This window comes from Meles meles, chromosome 17 (genome assembly GCF_922984935.1).
Source record: "Meles meles chromosome 17, mMelMel3.1 paternal haplotype, whole genome shotgun sequence".
NCBI lineage: Eukaryota > Metazoa > Chordata > Mammalia > Carnivora > Mustelidae > Meles > Meles meles.
In genome coordinates this window covers 59,556,800-59,572,691 of record NC_060082.1, presented here as the reverse complement: position 1 = coordinate 59,572,691, position 15,892 = coordinate 59,556,800, and the positions used below count along the sequence as shown (strand labels likewise).

Below are 15,892 nucleotides of genomic sequence, written 5' to 3'. Positions count from 1 at the left end.
GAGAGGAGGAAGCAGGCTCCCTGCAGAGCAGAGAGCCCGATGCGGGGCTCGATCCCAGGACCCTGAGATCATGACCTGAGCCGAAGGCAGCGGCTTAATCCACTGAGCCACCCAGGCGCCCCTCCCCTGTTTTTCTCTCAGATCGAGAGTACTCTTGATGGGCTGTGGAATCAAACCGCTCCCTAATCCACACTATCGTTTCCAGATCCGTACCTCCTCACCCTAATCACAGTGTCCCTTGTTTGAGGCACCTGTCATCCAGATGGCATGGACCCCATTTCCCCCGTCGCTGTCACATACTGAGAACTTGAATGGGTTCTCTTCCTGCCCTGAAAGCAATTACAGTTAGGTCCTCTGAGTTTTTGCTGGGAAGAAGCTTTCTAAGCAGGAAGGACATTTTCTGGTCTCGTTTGCGGCTACGTGGGGCCATGTGACCGGCTCTCCTGCTGTGGAATGAGCAGAAGTGAGAGGTGTCCCTTCCACGATGAGGTGCTGGAGAAGGGCTCCCACGAGCCCCCGAGCTCCCTAGCTTCCTCCATAGCAGTCTCTCCCAGCGACAGCTAGAGATGGAGAGATGCAAGCTGGATGAGAGGAGTCCAGTGAGGGGACTCTTCAAGGAGCCAGGAGACAGAGAAGCCCGATCCTCTACTCTGAGGAGCGCCACCCACAGAGACCATCCCCGCAGGGGCCTCGGCACTGGACTACGTGTGAGCAGGAATTCAACTGCGGTGCGCGAGGGCCCTGAGGAGTGGGGTTTGCTGCACAACAGAGGCTGCCTCGACCGACGACCAGCGCAGCTCCCCCCGTTATCATTACATTTAATGCAAACACTCCAGTCTATGGCCTCAACCCCCAATTCTCTAGCTCTGTTGCTGTTCTTCCCACTATGACTCTCGCCCTTGCTTTTCCTTACACTGTCTAGACATCCACCACCTAGAGCCCTCTGCCCTCTCCCTCTCTGCCATCCCATGTTTCCTCTCCTTTTCCTATCTAACTTGAGACCTCTGGGTCCGTCCTCCAGCCACCATCTTTCCCATATCTCCAAGTCATCTTCCGCAGTGTTGTTCCTACACACCCGATGGCCACTTTAACCATCAATCATTCAGCCTCATCCATGCCTCTGTCTGAGCCGCCAATCACTTCTAGAAAAAAACAAATCAGAATTGCAGTAACTGGAATTTAGGGACTCAACTATTAGGAGTGAAGGCTGAAAACAGAATTGGTCAACTGAAAGAGGGGTCAGAAGGAAATGCCCAGAACTATGCATAGGGAGGTAAGCTGATTGAAAATACAGACAAAAACATAATGGAGATTTACTGCCTAGATCTAAGGACTGGGGTCCTAGAAAGAAAAAGAGAGTGTTGACCAGAAGCAATATTTACCCAAAAGGCAAAAGACATCAAGTAATCTTCATCCAGAAATGCTACTGTGAACATTTTAAAATGAAAAACAAAGAGAAAATCCTTAAAGGTAGTCAAAATCAAAAAAGAAAAGTTACTCTTGAGAGAGTAGTAATAATACTTAAGGCTGATTTCTCTATAGGAATAATGCAAACCAGAAAACTTTAAACAAAAATATCTTTTTTTTCTTTCCCCCCTTTTTTTAGGAGGGAAGGGCAGACGGAGAGGGAGTGGGAGAGAGAGAATCTGAAGCAATCTCAATGCCCAGAATGGAGCCCAACATAGGACTGCATCTCACAATGCTGGGATCATGACCTGAGCCAAGATCAAGAGTCAGTTGCTTAACCCCTGAGCCACCCAGGCGTCCCTGAACAAAAATATCTTTAAATTACTGAAAGAAAATAAATTCCAAATCCAAAATTCTATATGCAATGAAAATAGCCCTTTAAAAATGAAAAGGAACAATAGATAATGCTTTAAAAGGCACATGAAACCCAGGGGAATTCTACCAAACATTTAAAGAAGAACTCATTCCTATTCTCCTGAAACTGTTCCAAAAAATAGAAATGGAAGGAAAACTTCCAAACTCATTCTATGAGGCCAGCATCACCTTGATCCCAAAATCAGACAAGGATCCCACCAAAAAAGAGAACTACAGACCAATATCCTTGATGAACACAGACACAAAAATTCTCGCCAAAATACTAGCCAATAGGATTCAACAGTACATTAAAAGGATTATTCACCACGATCAAGTGGGATTTATTCCAGGGCTGCAGGGTTGGTTCAACATCCGCAAATCAATCAATGTGATAGAACACATTAATAAAAGAAAGAACAAAAACCATATGATACTCTCAATAGATGCTGAAAAAGCATTTGACAAAGTACAGCATCCCTTCCTGATCAAAACTCTTCAAAGTGTAGGGATAGAGGGCACATACCTCAATATTATCAAAGCCATCTATGAAAAACCCACCGCAAATATCATTCTCAATGGAGAAAAACTGAAAGCTTTTCCATTAAGGTCAGGAACACGGCAGGGATGTCCATTATCACCACTGCTATTCAACATAGTATTAGAAGTCCTAGCCTCAGCAATCAGACAACAAAAAGAAATTAAAGGCATCCAAATTGGTAAAGAAGAAGTCAAACTATCACTCTTCGCAGATGATATGATACTATATGTGGAAAACCCAAAAGACTCCACTCCAAAACTGCTAGAACTTGTACAGGAATTTAGTAAAGTGTCAGGATATAAAATCAATGCACAGAAATCAGTTGCATTTCTGTACACCAACAACAAGACTGAAGAAAGAGAAATTAAGGAGTCAATCCCATTCACAATTGTACCCAAAACTATAAGATACCTAGGAATAAACCTAACCAAAGAGACTAAGAATCTATACACAGAAAATTATAAAGTACTCATGAAAGAAATTGAGGAAGACACAAAAAAATGGAAAAATGTTCCATGCTCCTGGATTGGAAGAATAAATATTGTGAAAATGTCTATGCTACCTAAAGCAATCTACACATTTAATGCAATCCCTATCAAAATACCATCCATTTTTTTCAAAGAAATGGAACAAATAATCCTAAAATTTATATGGAACCAGAAAAGACCTCGAATAGCCAAAGGAATATTGAAGAACAAAGCCAAAGTTGGTGGCATCACAATTCCGGACTTCAAGCTCTATTACAAAGCTGTCATCATCAAGACAGCATGGTACTGGCACAAAAACAGACACATAGATCAGTGGAACAGAATAGAGAGCCCAGAAATCGACCCTCAACTCTATGGTCAACTAATCTTCGACAAAGCAGGAAAGAATGTCCAATGGAAAAAAGACAGCCTCTTCAATAAATGGTGCTGGGAAAATTGGATAGCCACATGCAGAAAAATGAAATTGGACCACTTCCTTACACCACACACGAAAATAGACTCCAAATGGATGAAGGACCTCAATGTGAGAAAGGAATCCATCAAAATCCTTGAGGAGAACGCAGGCAGCAACCTCTTCGACCTCAGCCGCAGCAACATCTTCCTAGGAACAACGGCAAAGGCAAGGGAAGCAAGGGCGAAAATGAACTATTGGGATTTCATCAAGATCAAAAGCTTTTGCACAGCAAAGGAAACAGTTAACAAAACCAAAAGACAGCTGACAGAATGGGAGAAGATATTTGCAAACGACATATCAGATAAAGGGCTAGTATCCAAAATCTATAAGGAACTTAGCAAACTCAACACCCAAAGAACAAACAATCCAATCAAGAAATGGGCAGAGGACATGAACAGACATTTCTGCAAAGAAGACATCCAGATGGCCAACAGACACATGAAAAAGTGCTCCACGTCACTCGGCATCAGGGAAATACAAATCAAAACCACAATGAGATATCACCTCACACCAGTCAGAATGGCTAAAATTAACAAGTCAGGAAATGACAGATGCTGGAGAGGATGTGGAGAAAGGGGAACCCTCCTCCACTGTTGGTGGGAATGCAAGCTGGTGCAACCACTCTGGAAAACAGCATGGAGGTTCCTCAAAATGTTGAAAATAGAACTACCCTATGACCCAGCAATTGCACTACTGGGTATTTACCCTAAAGATACAAACATAGTGATCCGAAGGGGCACGTGTACCCGAATGTTTATAGCAGCAATGTCTACAATAGCCAGACTATGGAAAGAACCTAGATGTCCATCAACAGATGAATGGATCAAGAAGATGTGGTATATATACACAATGGAATACTATGCAGCCATCAAAAGAAATGAAATCTTGCCATTTGCGACGACGTGGATGGAACTAGAGCGTATCATGCTTAGTGAAATAAGTCAATCGGAGAAAGACAACTATCATATGATCTCCCTGATATGAGGACATGGAGAAGCAACATGGGGGGGTAGGGGGATAGGAGAAGAATAAATGAAACAAGATGGGATTGGGAGGGAGACAAACCATAAATGACTCTTAATCTCACAAAACAAACTGGGGGTTGCTGGGGGGAGGTGGGATTGGGAGAGGGGGAGCGGGCTATGGACATTGGGGAGGGGAGGCGAACCATAAGAGACTATGGACTCTGAAAAACAACCTGAGGGTTTTGAAGGGTCAGGGGTGGGAGGTTGGGGGAACAGGTGGTGGGTGATGGGGAGGGCACGTTTTGCATGGAGCACTGGGTGTTGTGCAAAAAGAATGAATACTGTTACGCTGAAAAAAATAAATAAATAAAAAGGGAAAAAAAAAAGGCACATGAAATTAGAAAAAGAAAAATTTTAAAGTGAAAAGAAATAAACAATGGGATAAAAAGGATTTAAGAAAAAAGTGACAAATACTGAAGACAGGCAAAGAAGATCCAATAGTGGGTAAATGGACGCCCTGAAAAAGAAAACCAGAGGGGCACTGGGTGGCTCGGTCGTTAAGCCTCTGCTTTCAGCTCAGGTCATGATCCCAGGGCCCTGGGATCAAGCCCCACATCGCTCTCCCTGCTTAGTAGGAAACCTGCTTCTCCCTCTCCCACCCACCCCCCCCCCCCGCTTGTGTTCCCTCTCACTGTCTCTCTCTCTGTCAAATAAATAAAATCTTTTAAAAGAAGAAAAAAAGAAAACCAGAATAAAGGAACAAAACTGATGCTAATCATTCAAGAAAACATCTCTACCCTACCCCAAGCAAAGAAGTCTTGAAGCTTCATATTGAAAGAGCATAGCATATACTCAAAATATCAAATCAGAACAGCTAACCCAAGTGGCCATCTAGGCCAAAAAAAAAAAAAAAAAGGCAATTTACATATAAGGAAAATAAAATTAAATTATAATTTTTATAGCAATGCTTTATACCAGGAAAAAAATGGAGTAAGATATTTGAGATACTCAAGGAAAATAAACACAAGCCAAGGATTTTATATTCAGCAAAACTGATGACTCTAGAAAAGGCACAAACTGCTATTAACATGTCAAACGCTCAGAGGGTATTGTTCCCAGGAGCCTTTCCTGAGTAACTTACTAGATAATGAACTTCAAACCACCAAAATCACTAAAGAGATATCAACACAAGGACTAGAGGGAAGCATTATGTAGTAGGGAGTTACTATGTATATGGTATATTACAGCTCCATACTGCATATTACATAGTATGTAGTTTGGAGCTGCAAAACTGAAGCAAAGTGAGGAAAAGAGGAAAAGGATAATATACAATGGTTGTATTCTCTGACAATAAAGATATAACACAACTATAAATTATGCTAGGAGAATATGAGAGCGTACGCTGGGGAAAATACAACTTTCAGTAATCATGATAGTGGGGGTAATATTTATATGAGTTATTCCGATCTTGTGAGGTGTGTAATCTGAGATACTCTATTTTTTTTTTGATGTGAGATATTCTAATACTATCATTCTTCAAGTGCTTTTGAAGTAAAAGCAAGGAGATGCGTATGTAGTATAGAAGTTAAACAGAACATCCTGAATTTGAACAGGACTCAGTGTAAACTCATGCGGTATTAGAAACTCATAGGATCTGGATATAAATATATAACTGTCTTGTTCAGAGAGAATGAGATAAATTTTTCCTACACTGCCCATTAAAATTCCTAGAAACATAACTGCTCAGTAGCAGTAAGGATCCTCAGTACCCACATGGCTGTCTTGAAATATCATTTCCCACTAAAACTAACTGGGGAGATAAGTAGCTGATTCCAAGCCTAGGGGAGAAACAAACATAATGAACTTGGAACAGTTTGATCTGCCCAATAGCAAGGAGTTATCAAAGACTGCTAGGGTCATGTCAAAAGCAATGAGAAGTCAACTTGAAGAGGTTGGCAAAAGATGGGACAATGAGCGCTTCCTTACAGATAGTTATTGCAATACTGCTAAAACCCATTAAATATGTTAAACCTATGAGTTCATAATGAATTTTTCAAAAAGGTCAACTTTGGAGAATGATAGGAAATTAACTCCTTATTTTTAAAACTGGCAAATAAAGAGAAAGACACCAATATTTATCCTACCATCCCCAAATGAACTATACCAGTGAGTAAAGAAATAGTAGAGAAGGGAAACATCTCTTTATAGCATGTTTCTAGTTGACAAATGGAAAAATAAGAGAGAGAGAGAGAAAGAGAGAATATCACTATTTTAAGCCCAAATAATAGAGGTTACTATAAACAAATTTATATTAACAAATTTTGACAACAAAGAAATGGATAAAATGGACAGTTGCTGGGGTGCCTAGGTGGCTCAGGGGTTAAGCCTCTGTCTTCAGCTCAGGTCATGATCTCAGGGACCTGGGATCGAGCCCCACATCTCAGCAGGGAGCCTGCTTCCCCCCTTTCTCTCTGCCTGCCTCTCTGCCTACTTGTGATCTCTGTCAAATAAATAAATAAAATCTTTTAAAAAAAATAGACAGTTGCCTTGGAAAACACAATTTACCAAAGTAACTTATATTCTAAGAAAGAAAGAGACATTTCTAATCCCAAAATAGACATCTCTAATCCCAAATGCCTTTCGTAATGAAGTCTACCAAACATTAAAGGAAAATTTTCCTTCAGTTTTCTAAAAACTCTTCCAGAGTATTAGGGTGGGGAAAGTACTTCCCAATTCATTTTGTGAATCCAGGAGGGCCTGATGAGGACCTTAAAAGAAATGGGCATTATAAGCCGATCACACCATGACACCAGACACAAAGAGCCTAACCAAACACTAGCAAATCAAACTCAGCAGTATATCTAAAAATCACACATCCAGACAAGTTTTGTTTATCTCCTAACTGGAGAGTTGGAATATCTCTTGAAAATCAAAGAAATCTACTATAGTAACAGAATAAAGAATAGGCATGGGTTATTAAAATAGTTGAAAAGTCATTTAAAAAATTATTCATACATAGCATTATTTTTAAAATAAATTCTCAGAATTCTCAGGGTCATGAGTTTAAGCCCCACATTGGGCATGGCGCCTACTAAAAAAAAAAAATGAATAACCCAAAAATAAATCTTGGAAAATTCCAAGTATATGGTAACTACCTTAACCTAATAAAATATAAGTACAAAAAAAAAAGAAAGAAAGAAAGAAAGAAAGAAAGAAAGAAAAAAAAGCCTTAGAAAACATCTTACTGGGGCACCTGTGTGGCTCCGTTGGTTAAGCCTCTGCCTTCAGTTCAGGTCATGATCTCAGGGTCCTGGGATCCAGGCCCACATCTGGCTCCCTGCTCAGCGGGGAGTCTGCTTCTCACTCTCCCTCTACCTGCTACTCCGTCTGCTTGTGCTCTCTTTCCCTGTCAAATAAATAAATAAAAATTCTTTTTTTAAAATGGTTTAATTTACTTACTTGAGAGAGAGAGCGTGCGCGCCAGAGGGAGAGAGAAAGAGAAAGTGCACAAGGTGGGTGGGGAGGGCAGAGAAGCAGACTCTCCACCGAGCAGAAAAGCCCAATATGGGGCTCGATCCCAGGACCCTGGGATCATGACCTGAGCCAATGGCAGACGTTTAACCACCTGAGCCACCCAGGTGCCCCTAAATAAAAATTCTTGGGCGCCTGGGTGGCTCAGTTGGTTAAGCGACTGCCTTCCACTCAGGTCATGATCCCAGAGTCCCGGGATTGAGTCCCACATCGGGCTCCCAGCTCCATGGGGAGTCTGCTTCTCCCTCTGACCTTCTCCCCTCTTATGCTCTCTCTCTCTCTCTCAAATGAATAAATAAAATGTTTTTTAAAAAATTTCTTGAAAGAAAGACAAGAAAACATCTTGGTGGTGAAAATTTGAAAGCTTTCTCTCTGAAGTCAGGAGTGAAACAAGGGTGCCAGTTATCACCATTTCTATACAACACTGGTCCTGATCTCTGTAATAAGGCACATAAACAGTAATAATAAAAGTATAAGGATTGGAGAGGAAGCAAGAAGACTGTCATATTCACAAATAACATGACTTCAGGTGAAACACTCAAAATTAGTGAGTTTAAGAAGTTTTTTTGTGCAAGGTCAATACACAAACTTCAGTTGTTCCCCTGTATAGCAACAAACATTTAAATAATGAAAAGAAATATATATTGTTCAATGACATTAAATATACTAAATACTTATGAATAAATTTATATACAAACATATGTATGTACAATTTTTAATACATTTTTATTTCAACTCCCAATTAGTGTACAGGGCACTACTCTCAGGTGTACAATACAGTGATTCCGCACTTCCACACCACACCTGGGGCTCATCGCAAGTGCCTTCCTTAACCCCCATCACCTACCTAACCCATCCACCCACCCACCTCCATTCCGGCAACCATCAGTTTGTCCTCTGTAGAGTCTCTTTCCAGGTTTGTCTCTCTTTTCTTTTCTCCTTCCCTCATTTGCTTCTTAAATTCCTATATGTATGATTTTTTGACAGAGTGGTTGTTTAAATGAAGCTCAGACATGGAAGTCAATGACAAAGCTTAACCAGAACCTTCCACTTGAAGAAGTCTGGGGACCTGAGGTAAGGAAAATAACCCAGCAAATTTTATTTATTTATTTATTTATTTATTTATTTATTTATTTATTTTTAAAGATTTTATTTATTTATTTGACAGGCAGAGATCTCAAGTAGGCAGAGAGGCAGGCAGAGAGAGAGGAGGAAACAGGCTCCCCACTGAGTGAAGAGCCCGATGCGGGGCTCGATCCCAGGACCCTGGGATCATGACCCAAGCCAAAGGTAGAGGCTTAACCCACTGAGCCACCCAGGCGCCCCGCAAATTTTATTTATAATAACTAATTTGGCATTTCAGGATTAACCGAAGTTTGATGGAAACATTTTGGATTTAAATTTGGTTTTGCAAATCAAATCCAACTTTTCTGTTGGATAATATTGTGATTTCAGTAATGTATCATCTTAATTTCTGTTCAGTATTCCATGGTTCCTGTGTTACTAACAATTTCTCTCTTTTTTTTTTTTTTTGCTGAAAATCGGTATTTGTAGATTTATTAAATGACTGACAAACATGCTGAAGCATTGAGAGTGAGTCTTTCTAAAGAACACCTGAACTATCAATTCTTGTACAACTGAAATATCACAGGGCGCCTGGGTGGCTCAGTCAGTTAGGCGTCTGCCTTCAGCTCAGGTCATGATCCCAGGGTCCTGGGATCAAGCCCCACATCGGGCTCTCTGCTCAGTGGAGAACCTGTTTCTCCCTCTCCTTCTACATTCCCTCCCCCATGCTCTCTCATTCTCTTGCTCTCACTCTACCTCAAATAAATAAAATCTTTAAACAGAACAAAAACAACTGAAATATCATGTCTTGAATGCCAACTATCAGTCCTATACTGCTTTCAATTTTTTTCAATCAAACTTTCTTGAATAGAAATTAGTTTATGTTATTTGGAGAATCAAATCATATCTCATAAATAAAAGTGACCTATATGGTACCTGGGTCCACAAAAATCTAAACCCTACAATAGGAATGTTACTTTGCTTCTACATCAGATTCTATGTATGTCACGACAGATACATACAAATGATTGTAGTATCCTCTGTAGGATAATAGAAACATTCTACTTTCCATCCACCATGTCCTATCCTTCCAGCACCATAACCCTAGAACCTTTACTCTAATAATCCTTCAAACAATCCTTCAACCTCAAAATGACCCAACCACCCTCACGCTGAGCCCAGGTTCTCTTCTTGCTCTGTATGCTGCTTAAATTCCATGGTCAATAATTTAATCACTCTATTAAAGTGTACCCTCAATTTCTTCCTTCCTCTCACTTCTTTAGACTTGTGTGGCTAAATCACAACCCTAGTTAAATCCCAACTATCTGCCTTGGCAGCCGACTCTGGTCAAAGGAATACATACCCATGCGGATTTGTTTCACCTTCATTTCATGATTAAAACAGTCCTGCAGTACTGCCCAACAAACATAAGTGTATTTCTCCAGTTCATTCCCATTTCCCCCCTAGCTACTGCATACTTTCTCCTCTCCCCTATAATCTCCAACACCTCTTCTGCTAGAGAAGGACCTTAAGGTTTTTATCTTTGTTTCCTATTCAGAACTATAAACACTGTTTTTCTTATGCTATTGGAAAACCAGGAGACTTAAATCAACCATATGAGATAATCAACAAGTCTAATTATAACCATTTAATTTGGCCTGGGGACCATTCTGGAATGTATGTGTTTCGTGTGAAGATCCTGGATCCAAACTATAGGTGAATATAAATGTTTTATTATAATAGTTTTAGCATTTGTTTAAAGGGATAATGATGCAGTTGAATAATACTTTACAAAGCCCAGTAAATGAATTACACTAAAACATGGTGACATCACAGAAGGCACGAGGGAAGACGACCACAGCTAGTAGGAAAAACAAAAATGCCATACAGTCTGGGGTCACCACTACAAGAAGAGTTTCACAAAATGCTAACTCAAAAAGTTATGTGTACCCTCATGTTGATAACAGCGTTATTTACAATAGCCAAGACATGGAAGCAACCTAAGTGTCCATTGATGACTAAGTGATAAAGAGAACATGGTATATATAAATATACAATGAAGCATTATTCAGATATAAATAAAGAAGGAAATCCTCTACCTCAAGAAAGAAGAAAAATCTCAACTCAATTTTACACCTCATAGAACTAGAAAAAGAACAAAGCCCAGAGTTAGTAAAAGGCAGGAAATCACAAAGATCAGAGAGGAAATAAATCAAATAGAGACTAAAAAGACGATAGGAAAGATCAAGTAGACTAAGAGTTGGTTTTTAAAAAGATAAATAAAATAGACAAAATTTTAGCTAACCTCAACAAGAAAAAAAAAAGAGTACTCAAATAAATCAGAAATGAGAGAGAAGTTACAACTGATACCAAAGAAATATATATGCTCATAAGAGACTACTATGAACAATCATACACCAACAAATTAGACAACCTAGAAAAAAATGGGGGGTAAATTCTTAGAAATGTACAACTTACCAAGACTGAATCATGAAAAAATGGAAAATGTGATCTGACTGATGACTAGTAAGGAGAGCGAATCAATAAGAAAAAAAACCTCTCAACTAACAGAAGTCCAAGACCAGATGGCTTTGCTGGTAAATTCTACCAAACATTAAGAAAAATATCTATCCTTCTCAAACTTTTCCAAAAAATATAGTAGGAAGGAAAATTTATAAACTCATTCTGTGAGGCCAGTTTTACTAATACCAAAGCCAGACAAGGATACTACAAGAAAAGAAAATTACAAGTCAATATCCTTGATGAACATACATACAAAAATCCTCAATGAAATATTAGCTAACTGAATTCAACAATAAAAGGGATCATATAAAATGATAGAGTGTGATTTATTCTAGGGATGCAAGGATGATTTGACATCTGCAAATTAATCAATGTGATATGCCACATTAACAAAATGAAGGATAAAAATTGTACGATCATCTCAGTAGATGTAGAATAGCATTTGACAAAATGCAACATTCATTTATTATAAAAATTCTCAACAAAGTAGGTGTAGTAGGAACATACCTCAACATAATGAAGGCCATATAGGACAAACCCGCAGCTAACATCATACTCAGTGGTGAAAAGCTGAAAGTCTTTCGTCTAAGATCAGGAACGAAGATGAGAAACAAAGGTGCCCACTTTTATTTTTATTCCACATAGAGTTGGAAGTCCTATCCAGAGCAATTGTAGAAGATTCCAATGAATGGAAAGATATTCAGTGTTGGTAGAACAAATATTGTTAAAACGTCTATACTACCCAGAGCAATCTACGGATTCAATGCAATCTCTATCAAAATTCCAATGGTATTCTTCACATAACTAGAACAACCCTAACATTTGTATGAAATGACAGAAAAAAAAAAAACAAAACCAAATAGCCAAAGCCATCTTGAGAAAGAAGAACAAAGCGAGAGACATCACACTCCCTTATTTCAAATTATACTACGAAGTTTTGGTAATCAAAACAATATGGCCTCAGCATAAAAACAGACACATACATCAATGGAACAGAATAGAGGGACCAAACATAAACCTAGGCATTTGTAGTCAATTTATTACAAAGGAGCCAAGAATATATAATGGGGAAAGGACAACCTCTTCAATAAGTGGTATTGGGAAAACTGGACAGTCACACACAAAAAATGAAACTAGACCACTATCTCACAGCATACACAAAAATTAACTCAAAATGGATTAAAGACTTGAATGTAAGACCCTACACCATCAAGCTCCTGGAAGAAAACATAGACAGTAAGCTCCTTGATTTCAGTCTTGGCCATGATTTGTTTGGACTTGACACCAAAAGCAAAGGCACCTAGAGTGAGAATAAACAAGTGAGACTACATCACATGAAAAAGCTTCTGCCCAGCCAAGGAAACCGTCAACAAAATGAAAAGGCAACCTGTGGAAATCACACATCCAATAAGGGGTTACTATACAAAATATACAAAGAACGCATACAATACAATACAAAAACAAACAATCCAATTAAAAAATAGACTGAAGATCTGAATAGACATTTTTCCAAGACAGACAGATGGTCAATGGGTATCTGAAATGGTACTCATCATCACTCATCATCAGGGAAATGAAAGTCAAAAACTCAGTGAAATATCCCCCTCACACCTGTCAGAAGGGCCAGTCTCAAAAAGACAAGAGATAACAAGTATTACCAAGGATGTGGAAGAAAGGGAATCCTGTGCACTCTTGGTGGGAATGGAAATTGGCACAGCCACTCTGAAAAACACTATGGAGTTTCCTCAAAAAGCTAAAAATAGAATACCATACAATCTAATGATTCCTCCCCTAAGTATTATCCAAGAAAATGAAAACCCTAACTTGAAAAGATGCACCCTCCTGCTCATTGTGGCATTATCCACAGTAGCCAAGACAGGGAAATAATGCATGTGTCCATCAATGGATGAATGGATAAAGAAAATGTGAGAGATGATAGATAGACGATGATAGAGTAGATAGATATATTCCTAGATACATGTCTATATTTATATATATATAATGGAATATTATTAAGCTATAAAAAAGGAAGGAAATCTTGCCATTTGCTACAACATGGATGGACCTGGAGGCATTATTCTAGAGTCGACTTTGGTTTGAATCCTACTCTTGCCAATGGTAGATATGTCATCTTAAGCGAATCACTTAGTCTCTGCACTTCTTGTTTATTTGTAAAATGGGTCTGTAACATTGATCTTACAGTATTCTGAGGATTAAACGAAAGTACCCAGGTAAAAATCCCTAGTTTTGCTCAATCAAGGTAATTTCCTTTCTTCTCTTTTCTCCCACATGAAGATGGGTGAAATGCTATCATGAATGTTTATTTAGCTCTGTCCTGTCTCATTCCAAGCAGTCTCCTGAATCGTGAGAGATAGTAATTTTAGAAATAATCACACAGTGCCCTGTATCAAGCTCTGAACATCCTTAGCTTCCTGAGTCAGCCTACATCACGTGAACATCACAGGCTCTTTGGGCAGAAAAACCTGAATTCAAATCCCAGCTCTGCTGACAACCACAAACTTTTGCAAGTAGCTTAACCGGCCTGAGCCTCTGTTTCTTTCCAAAAGAAACGATTGCTATGAGGATTAGGCAGGTAACTCATGTAGGGCATTTGGTCCACCACCTGGTACAAAGCAAATGCTCGTTTAGTATTCATTCTCAACAAGTACTAATGCTGAGTAAAACATTATGACTATTATTCACATTATGCTTATGGTCACCTTGGGACCCACTGTCAAAACGATGTCAAGATGTTAGGAGGGCAGTGAGGGTGCACTGACAAGCTGAGAGAAATCGTGCGGCAAACAGCCCGAGGCACACGTTTGGAAAAATCACCACAGCTGTGATGTAAATGCATCCCTTCTCTCTGGTATTGAGAAAGTGACACCTTCATTAAGATTATCTATGAGTCGGGGCGCCTGGGTGGCTCAGTGGGTTAAAGCCTCTGCCTTCAGCTCAGGTCATGATCCCAGGGTCCTGGGATCGAGCCCCACGTTGGGCTCTCTGCTCAGCGGGGAGCCTGCTTCCTCCTCTCTCTCTCTGCCTGCCTCTCCGCCTACTTGTAATTTCTGTCTTTCAAATAAATAAATAAAATCTTTAAAAAAAAAAAAAAAAGATTATCTATGAGTCAATCATTACCATAAAGATTTGGAGGGAGGCTTTTCATATATTGCATGTAATTTAATCGTTAATATTATTTGTCTCATTTACAGTTTCTGTAACCTAACAGCTATATTTGCGATAGAGACCTTCGGAATGATTCCCAGGTAATGCCTTCTGCCTAATCAGGCTCTAGGGAGGGAAGCTGTAGAAGACAGGGGTGGCAGCCAGGGCAGGAAAAGCACGTCTCCCCCATTTCCCTGGGACCCTACTACTTCTGCCTCTTATGTTGACGTCCTCAAATTGTATGTATCAATTATCCCAGGGACACAGCAGGAAGGAATTGCTGCAGCAGGGGTCCCATTTTGTCCCATCCCCTCAGCAGCCACGGTCTTCCCATCAAACACGTCCTTGGACCCCACCTAAAGGACAGATCATGGGCTGCCGCAGGGGGGCTGGGAGGAGACAGTGGCTGGTTGAGTCAGCCCTCGCCCACGGGCCATGTCATTCTGATGTAACCAGAGACCGGTAGAAAGGCACATTCCCGGACTCCAGTCTCCTTGGAGAGCAAAGTCTTAAGGCTGACACTGGGATCGCACATGACTTTGCTTCTCTGTCCTGGGCCTGGTTTTTTTTGTTTTTTGTGGGTTTTTTTTGCTTTCATTCTTTTGTAAAATGTTAACCAAAAATGGAAGACAATGAAGTGACTCCTGGCCCTACTCTAAATATTACTGACTCCTTGATGTTTTGTGCCAATGGAAGATTAATAGTGCAAATAACCCACAAATGAGATAAGCCACTCATTGTTTCTAAGTGACTTCGGGAAACATCTATGGCCTTTGGCAGTGACTTCTCTTCCTCATTAGATTGTTACGTTTAGATGAATATTAAGAACATCTGTGCACCCAAGTACCCACTGTCAGAAGGGGCACTGGTGAGCTGGAGAGGAGAGAAACGGTGAAGGAGGAGTTCACCTCTTTGCTCACCTCCCCGGGGCTGGATCCCCGCAGCCAGGGGAAATGGTGCAGCTGAGGGGGTCGGCCCTAGGTTAGTGTCTGAAGCTTAGTCTCTGCAGCTTAGTCTCTGCTGCACCTGAGCCCGGGAAGTGGGAGCAGAGGCAGAGCAGAGGCCAGCGGGCCGTGACCATTTTCCGAGGAAGAAAGCCTTTCTCATAAGCAAACATTGGCTGTAGGAGGCAAAGATCTTGGCACTTTCTTGTCTTCTGGGGGGACCCAACCACTTCCCCCAGTGTTCCACTGTGTCCTTTGGAGTTGCTACCTTTTAGCCAGCGAACTCCCCTCAATCCTCAACTGTCCTCTGAGCTCCCCTCTATGTCCCCACATCCCCCGAGGACCACTGCCTCACCTTCAGCCCTCTAGAGTGACGGCTGTTCACTTTCCAACGACCC

General features: G+C 40.4%; 1 protein-coding gene across 1 annotated transcript in view; it reads left to right on the top strand.

Annotated features, from left to right (window-relative positions):
- CATSPERE (catsper channel auxiliary subunit epsilon) overlaps positions 1-15,892 on the top strand; it is a 147,748-nt gene that overhangs the window by 127,081 nt on the left and 4,775 nt on the right. Inside the window, exons 19-21 of the mRNA XM_045983515.1 lie at positions 8,785-8,871; positions 10,421-10,578; positions 14,598-14,651. Coding sequence (XP_045839471.1) covers positions 8,785-8,871; positions 10,421-10,578; positions 14,598-14,651 — 299 coding nt within the window. The remainder of the gene's footprint in view (positions 1-8,784; positions 8,872-10,420; positions 10,579-14,597; positions 14,652-15,892) is intronic.